This window comes from Acipenser ruthenus, chromosome 23 (assembly GCF_902713425.1).
Source record: "Acipenser ruthenus chromosome 23, fAciRut3.2 maternal haplotype, whole genome shotgun sequence".
In the NCBI taxonomy this organism is placed as follows: domain Eukaryota; kingdom Metazoa; phylum Chordata; class Actinopteri; order Acipenseriformes; family Acipenseridae; genus Acipenser; species Acipenser ruthenus.
In genome coordinates, this window is record NC_081211.1 from 7,725,136 (window position 1) to 7,734,041 (window position 8,906).

The 8,906-nt window shown below is 42.3% G+C and overlaps 1 protein-coding gene across 1 annotated transcript; it reads left to right on the top strand.

Moving 5' to 3' along the window:
- Positions 1 to 278: 278 nt before the first annotated feature.
- LOC117412924 (membrane progestin receptor alpha-B-like) lies at positions 279 to 8,174 on the top strand. The gene is made up of 2 exons (XM_034021559.3): positions 279 to 461; positions 3,945 to 8,174. Exon 2 carries the CDS (start codon positions 3,984 to 3,986, stop codon positions 5,040 to 5,042), a length of 1,059 nt encoding a protein of 352 aa, XP_033877450.1. The 5' UTR covers positions 279 to 461; positions 3,945 to 3,983; the 3' UTR covers positions 5,043 to 8,174.
- Positions 8,175 to 8,906: the final 732 nt, after the last annotated feature.

Consider the following 8,906-nt stretch of genomic DNA (forward strand, 5'->3'; position numbering starts at 1 on the left):
AATGCTTTATCTTTCTATAACGCTCCCTTGATGGAAATTACAGCACTGACCCAGTGGAAACCCAGCCCTTGAGATACTAGTGCAGCGGGCTACACCGAGTCGTGCCACGCGGAGTCGGCGGGCTTGCATTCTTTATTGGTTGGAATGTGGCAGTGTGGACCCGGTTCTCTGTGCCATACAGACAGTATGTGCTTAGTGATTGGCCGCCGTGCCTGCTAATCAGCTGGAAGCGGAATGCCTACCCTATACGATACACAGACGCACATAAGGAGTGTTTCTCCTCCAGTGCTGTTACAATATTGCCAATGCCAGAGAGAGAGAGAGTGAGTGAGTGAGTGAGAGAGAGAGAGAGAGAGAGAGGTGCAATGAATTAATTAACCAAATTCAACTTTCTACCCTTTGAAACGGATCACCACGCTATAAGCCGTGTTTATTTGCCGCCGGGGTGCGTTTTTAATAAGGTATGTGCTTCAGCATTTAATTTATTTTTAATTAAATTTTATTCACAGACTTTACCAATTCCCCGGCTCTATAATTATAAAACAAACCTATTCCATAACTAATTATTTCAAAACACATGTTTTTTTATTTTATTTTTAGATATCAAATGAACACATTTGAAACAGCTAGTAACAATTTTAATATTTAATTGCGTTTCACAGTAGAATAATCTGGAATTCGATCTGTGTACACTGGTGTAGTTATGGTCAGATACGCACTTGTTTTTTTTTTTTTTTTAAATATGTGCACCTGCTTTTTATAATACGGGAAACACGTTTCAGATAATTTAATTCATAGTTATAGAATCTGTCTCGCATTCTCTGTTCTCGTAATTTGCAGTGCTGTGTCGCTGGCTGGTGCACAGCGCTTTGTGTCACTATTATGCAATTTTTGGTGCATTGACTGACTCACAAAATAGGTTTCAGAATATCCTGCACTGTAAATGTGATTTTGTCTGCTGCAACGATGCTGTGAAAAGTACGGTGCAGGTGCGTTAACTGGGCACCATTTTTTGAACATTAATGGGTCTGCACATCATTGTCTGGCTTATACGTGATGTAATGTATTTGGTCACGTTTTCTTGTTAGGCGGCTTATGCAGTACCACAGCGATGCGCCGTGCTCATTTGGAGGGCATTACATCCGATAACGTTTTTAAATGGCAGTTAATAATCTTGTTATCAATTTTACACTGAAATAGAACTAATTTATCAGTAAGAAAGCAGACCTTGTTGACGGTGTAGTTTGTTTACCTTCTCCTTTAGAACTACATGCTACTCAGGCAGTAGATATTTCTATGACGTCTTCATGCACTTTAACAGTATATCATAATCTCAGGAAGTCAAAACTGAAATATAAACGAGTGAAATCTACCGAGATAGTTTATTCTGGAACATATACAGCAGGTTTCAGGTTTGTGCTTATCCAATAGTGTTACCTCAGGGAAGGTAATTCAAGATTAATGCCAATCTGGTCTGTGAAACCAGCCGATAAGGTAACAGCTTTTTAAAGTGTGTATATAAAAACAAATATCTGTGACACCCATAGACAGACGAGATATACCTGCCATAACACTGTCAATATGCTGTAGGGTCACCTAATGAATAGACACCATGGCGTTCTGTTGTTGTGTAAAGTCAGAACAGGCCTGTGCTAATGCCTGAATAGCTATAACACAAGCAATCTGCAATGAGTGGCCGGTCCATTCTGCGCCATCACTTACTCCCTCCAGCGAATCAGAACTGTGCAGACACACCCCTCCCTCTGTCTCTGCAACCCAAGGAGGTTTCTGGGAATTAGAGTTTTTTTAGCTGATCCACCAAACATGCTGCAGTATGGAGTTGTCAGCTGTTACATTAAAAAACAAAGCTTTTATGTAAAAACAATCTTTAATTGAAAAAAAAAAAAAAAAAAAATGGTGGACTGCAGGCGGTGAGTCTGCTTGTCAAGTTGTCCTGGAGGGAAACATAACAGTTCCCCAATGATACAATATGCTTTTATCTGAAATAAAAAAGAAAAAAAAAAACATTGCCCAATCGTTTATCTCAAGGAGCGACTAGGAGCATCAAGTACCAACATTTCCTGTAAATATAAAGGCCCAAAACCACAAAGGGCCTTATAAGTAGTAAGCATGATTTTAAAATCAGTCCTGAATTAATAGGAAGCCAGTGCAGTGATTTAAGAAGTGGAGTGCTGTGTTGTGAACGGCGTGCGTGAGTCAGCACTCTGGCAGCAGCACTGTGAACCATTTGGAGCCGACGTCATTTAGAATGAGGAAGGCCAGCAAACCAATAATCTAGACAAGAAATAACAAACGCAAGACCAACATCTTGGCATCTTTACCAGATTGAATGGGTCTCAATTTGGCAATGTTCCTCAAATGATAAAATGATAACCATTGCTAACTCCTTCAGGGAAAGACGTTTTACTGTCTACGTGGCCTAACCGTGAATTAACTGAAATCAGGAATTACGGAATCCTGAAGGAAGAGAAAAGACTACAGCACCTCAACAGCCCTACCGATCAGGACCGACAGGCTTCCAGCTACAGTTTGATTCAGCTGTTTAGCTGCAATTTTCATTGTCCCACAATACCCTGCTGCATCCTAAGCGACCATAGTAGAAGCACTGGAACTCTGCAGCGGTCAGTTCTCCCCTGAGTCATTGCTGTTCCGATATGGAAGCACCTACCAACTGAGCATGAGCTATCGGCCACTATCGAAGAAGACTTGAATTAAAAATGCAGAAGACTACATGTGTACAGTTTGTGTATGGAAAGACTACAGCATGAATAAATACCGAATATTACAAAATTACCATACACTGTATAGTTACTGTATAAAAGGCCAAACTCGATTTCACTGGATATTTCTGATAATGTTCTAAACATTTGTGGATAACCACAGGTACTGCTTATACCACCATAGTGATTTGCCATGTTTTTTTAATATGCTTTATCATAGTCATCTGGGCTTTACAATGCTATATCATGCTTTCACTGTCCTTTATTACACTTTACTTTTACTCAGGGAAAGTGTTGTAAGTAATGTGTTATCTCTAAACTATACTGAACCCTTCAGTCGGATTGAACAGACAGAAAAAGAAAGAACAGTTTATAGGCACAGTGGTGATTATGGATAAGTCAGTAGTTAGATAAGTAGACAAAACTAAAATTCTGCGGCTAGCTAATTCACAGCTAATGCCTTTCTGTGGAGGCCTGGGTTTTAATCTCACAAGTGTAATGAGTTTGGTCAGTGGTTGCAGCCTAGCCCATGAAGAGGAAATAGCAGAGTGGATTGAATCAGAGATGTGTATATCTCGGGATGCAGGATTTTGCAGGGCGCCAAATAAAGAATCTGAGTGAAGCGGTTCAATCATTTGTGCAAATGAGTTGATCTCGATGTTACTGCTCAGAAATATTGTTATACCTTAAACTGGGCATTTACTCAGCAGTAAACCCAGGAGTATGTTCATCAAACCGCACACGACACTCCTTTGATAGTTCATTTACAGTGTGGGAAAAAACAAACAAACATTATATCCACTGGATTTTTATTTCCTCACAAAGGATGCTGTAGTGCATGTACAGAGTGTTTGGACTTGAGAATACACAGCTGAGAGTCACCCGTGTTAGAAATGGCATGCACACAACGGGTGCAGTGTGTGTCGGTAAAGAAGAGAGGAGGGTCTGTACAGTTCTGATTCGCTGGCTCCTGAGAATTCATGTCATTATGGAAAAGAAGCAAGCCTAGGTATGTTGTAAAAAATATGCTATGAAAATGCTTAAAAAGCCCAAAAAATTCGATTGATCGGATGCTTATTAACACTTCTTTTTAAAACCGTTTTGGGGATGTCATCCTAAATGACGTTCTATCCCACAAGCTCAGGCTGGCCGCTCGCCCTCATGCGTGTGTCGTGTTTAACGGCCGTGTTTGTCTGTCTCCAGATCCCAGGAGGAAGTACTGCTGCCTGCCCTCCCGCCGCCATGGCGACCGTCGTCATGGAGCAGATCGGACGACTCTTCATCAACGTGCAGCAGATCCGTCAGATCCCTCAGCTGCTGGAGACGGCCATCCCCACCCTCCCGGGCACAGTGAAGGACTGCGAGGTCCCCTGGGTCTTCAGGGAGCCCCACATCCTCTCCGGCTACCGCCCTCACCACCAGAACTGGCGCTACTACTGCCTGACGCTCTTCCAGCGTCACAACGAGGCCGTCAACATCTGGACACACCTGGTGGCTGCTCTGGTGGTCCTGGTGAAATTCCGGCAGCTCTCGGAGACCATAGATTTCCTGAGGGACCCTCACGCCCAGCCTCTGTTCATCGTCCTGCTAGCCGCCTTCACCTACCTGTCCTTCAGCACCCTAGCGCACCTGCTGTCTGCCCGCTCGGAGCTCTCTCACTACACCTTCTTCTTCTTAGATTACGTGGGAGTTGCTGTCTACCAGTACGCGAGCGCCATGGCGCATTTCTACTATGTGGTGGAGGAGGAGTGGCACGCCCTGGTTGGGAGTATCTTCCTCCCCTTGGCTGCCTTCCTGGCTTGGCTCTCCTGCACCGGATGCTGCTACGGGAAGTACCTGAGCCACCAGCTGCCCAAGTTTGGCCACAAACTCTTCCAGGTCGTCCCGTCTGGCTTGGCCTACCTGTTAGATGTCAGCCCACTGTTTCACCGCATTTACAGATGCTGCATGACGGGCTGCTCGGACCCGGCTGTCTCCTATCACCAGTATCAGGTGCTGCTCTTCCTGGTGTGCGCCTACTTCTTCTCCTACCCCCACCCAGAGAAGTGGTTTCCTGGGAAGTGTGATTTCCTGGGTCAGGGTCACCAGATCTTCCACGTCTTTCTGGCGCTGTGCACGATGGCGCAGATAGAGGGAGTGCGGCTGGATTACGCCACGCGACGGCCCCTGTACGAGCGTCTCCACGGCAACTCGGTGCACGACTTCACCGCCCTCTTCGTCTTCACTTCCTGCTGCAGCGCCCTGACCGCATTCTACCTGCGGAACAAGGTGCGCAACAAAATCTGCAGCAAGGAGGAGTGACCACGGGAACGACTGTCTCAATTCTACAGGAAGGTGCCACCGGACAGTGGCGCTTGCCTTGTCTTAAAGTATTTTCGGAATTTCCCATTAGGCTAAACATTCATCAGTATTTAATATAACGTGTTCAGGCTCTGCACAATCATGTTTAGTAAAATATGATTCCCTGTGTTTTGACTGTTTACCACATTTTTCCTGTATTTTTATGTGCCCTTGTTGACTATCCAGGTTGTTTATGTTCTCTGTAAGCAGACCAGCTTCTGATTCTGTCCTCTAAGTGGGCTATGCGTTGTCATCTGTAAGTTCTGCTGCTGTGTTTTTGAAATATACAGTTAATACCTATAAACCAGATATTTTCCCTGTGGGATCGTAGGGCATTTAACTTACATTTCTAAAGGTAACTTACATTTTTAAAGGTAATTTAAGTAATTGAAGTCATCAGTGCAATTCTATGGTAAGTCCTACTTCTTGAAACGCATTTGGAGTTTGAGCCACAGAGCTTCAATGTTAATGACTAGAAGGGGTGGGTACTATGTCACTATGAGTACCTGAAAGCAAGGCCAGCAAGCAGAGATTTCTTTAATCCAGTGTAGTACCAGGGATCGCGTTTTCAAATCACGTTTGCTGGAGCATGTGTTTCTTTCAAAACTGCACATTTGAGCCCTACACAACGAATGGCATTATTTTGACTACAACCACGTTAACATATAAGAACTGCACTAAATATAAATGCAATGAGTTTTTAAAAATATATACATATTTAACAGTAATTGATTATGATAAAGGCTTTTAGAACTAGCTAGTAACCACAGCTTCCTCTGTCTTGTGTCAAAGAGATTTCAAAGACCTGCTGCTTTGTGTTGTATTTCAAACTCACTCCATTGGTCTAGCTGCACACAGTTGGTGTGACCTACAGCTCCCAGGATACAGCAGTTTATCAGTTGTGCTGTATTCAAAATATTTGCATATCCTGAATTACCATGACAACAAGTGAGAAGATTCTCAGCACAGTGGTAATGTTAATACAGGAAATTGATGTCAAAGCATTGCTCAGCACTCCTTTAGCGGGTTATGTAAGTATTAAAGATACAGAACCAATATATAATTTAGCTTAAAGGTACACAAGTAGTATCTGTATTGAGTCTATATGAAAGCATGCTGCACACAGGAGAAAGCATGACATACGATATTTACATCATCGGTGGACGCATTGATAATCTGTAAATATGAACAAATGCAAATGAATCCCCTCCGTTCCCCAATTGCCATCACTGGTAGTTTCAGGTGTGCTATGGAGCTGCTGAACCTGTTTATGAACTCCTGAACAAGTTCGATGTCTTTTTCATGTTTATAGAGGGCTGGCTGCTCTAGAGTCGTTATCATTTAGGGGTGCATATTTACACAGTCCACTGCCAGTGAATTTCAGTGCACAGGTGGCATGGTGGTATGACTTTCAACAGTTGCAGTAACTTTGTGATACAATGGCCATGTAGTTTGTTTTGCATGTAATGTCTTTTTTTTTGTTTGTTTCAGGATATAATCTTTCCCCAGCCTCGCCAGGGATCAGTAGAGATGAGCCGGTTCATAACTTTTACAATTTGATCATTTGAATTTAGTGCTGATGAAAGATGAGGGAGAGCAAGAGCAAGAGAGACAGAAAATAGAGAGAGAGAGACAAAGAGAGCGAGAACGAGAGAGACTTGAGATAGACAGAGAGACAGAGACCGAGGATAGAGAGAGAAAGACAGAGAGAAGCGACAGAGATACAGAGACAGAGCGACCGAGAGACCGAGGAGAGCGAGTGAGACTGAGATAAAGAGTCAGCGAGACAGAGACCGAATATATAGAGAGAAAGACAGTCAGAGAGGGGGAGAGATACAGAGACAGAGGATAGACAGAGAGAGAGAAAGAGAGACCGAGATACAGACACCGAGGATAGAGAGAGAAAGACAGTCAGAGAGAGGGAGACAGAGATACAGAGACAGAGGATAGAGAGAGAGAGCAAGAGAGACCAAGATACAGAGACAAAGACCGAGGATAGAGAGAGAAAGACAGACAGAGAGAGGGAGAGACTGAGATACAGAGACAGAAGAGAGAGACACAGAGATCGAGAGAGACTGAGGCTAGAGAGAGAATCTCAATCGTGAAGCTGCTTGTTTAGGGAAGTTGATGCCTGGGATGCTGGGTTGAGACAATTCCCCAAACTCATTTCACTTGTGACCCAAGCAGTATGAGAGACTGGTGAGCTAGCCAGCTGCTACCCCCATACCTGATACAATCACAGAAACTTCAAACATATATTTCAAAAAGTGGGACTTAACAAGTACTGTACAGTACAAGCATAGCAAATTGTATTAATACACTATAGCCCATATTATATAGAATATTAAAAGAAAATGGTAAACTGTGGTAGATGCCATGAGAAAGCATGGGAACATTTCAAAATGAGTGTGCAATATTACTGTGGTAACTTTTACAAAGGAATCTTTCCATTGTTGCAGTCTGCGCTGTATGGTTTAAAGACTGCAACAATGGCTTATCCAAGTGCCCGATACGTTTAGAGCGACAGCATTAATATTGGCCTCTTTGGTAAATGCAGCTAACAAAATAGTCCCATGAATCGAACCTGTTTTGCACTTCCAGTAGCCACATTAGTCTCAAATGTGCCATTTTAAAAGATTACAGCAAACGTGCATTTGAATTTAAAATGTTACATGGGAGGCTTATTTAGGTTATGCCTTTTTTGTGGGGTTGTCTGTTTGCACTTCTTATTCATTTAGCAGCCAGAAATAAATGATGCCAGTCCACGCTGTGTGACAGCCTTTGTGTGGAGGCAGAGAGGCGTGAAGCTGGCTAGGGTCGCCATCAGTGACCATGTGACTCTATAGCAGGGGTCGCCATCAGTGACCATGTGACTCTATAGCAGGGGTCGCCATCAGTGACCATGTGACTGTATAGCAGGGGTCAGTAGTGGAGAGACTGCCAGCACTGAATTACAGGAAGGTTGGTCAGTATTGGCCTTCATCTAATCATGAGCTACTGATAATAACTGTAAAAAAAAAAATGTTTGCATTTAACACTTCCATTAACAGTAACAAAAATAAGTGACTAAATAAAATGTCTTATGTCTAATCACATACCTAGTGCCTTTCATTTTTTCCTGTCGATTTATCTTTATATCTTTACTTTTATTTTTTGTTTTTTAGGTAAATATTCGATGAAAGAAAGGGGGAAAGTATTTCAAAAAGCAATCGTAACATTAAACTATTTAACGTGTTACTTTTCAAAAGTCACTTTTGTAAAAACAGAATGATCACAAAAGTGCAACAGAAGTATTTCACAATCTGTGGAGAAGTTGCAGAATTTCAACAAGAACAAAAAAGACAATTTTTTTTTTGAAAATGCTGTAGATTGTTTTAGGGCTTCTTTCAAAGCATGCAGTCTTTAATTAACTCCTATTTTTTTAAAAGAAGAAAAATTCCACTAATGCACAAAACTGAGAAATAAACTTGAGAGTGCTGTGTGTGTCCCACAAAGAACATGATGCTAACTTTCCTGTTTTTGTAATGAGGTGCAGGAAACGGGTTTGGCTCTGGTCATCCAAATGGTCAGTTTCCTCCTTGTGATACTTGAGTCCCTCTCAAATGTGTTTTAAGAAGAAACCGTTCGAACAGCAAGCGCTCAATTCCTTGTGTACCTGATGGGTTTAAGAGGCCTTCAGTCACATTACTTACATATTTGATGCTATGTAAAGTCAGTAAGGGTTTTTCTCCTTAAAAAAAAACAAAAAAAATACAGCTAATTAAAGACTGGAGTAAACTCTTTAAAAAATAGCCCATGATCTTTAAACCTCAGATCTATCTAACT

Coding starts and splice junctions, on each gene's coding strand:
- LOC117412924 (XM_034021559.3), top strand. CDS start 3,984: ATGGCGACCGTCGTCATGGAGCAGATCGGACGACTCTTCATCAACGTG.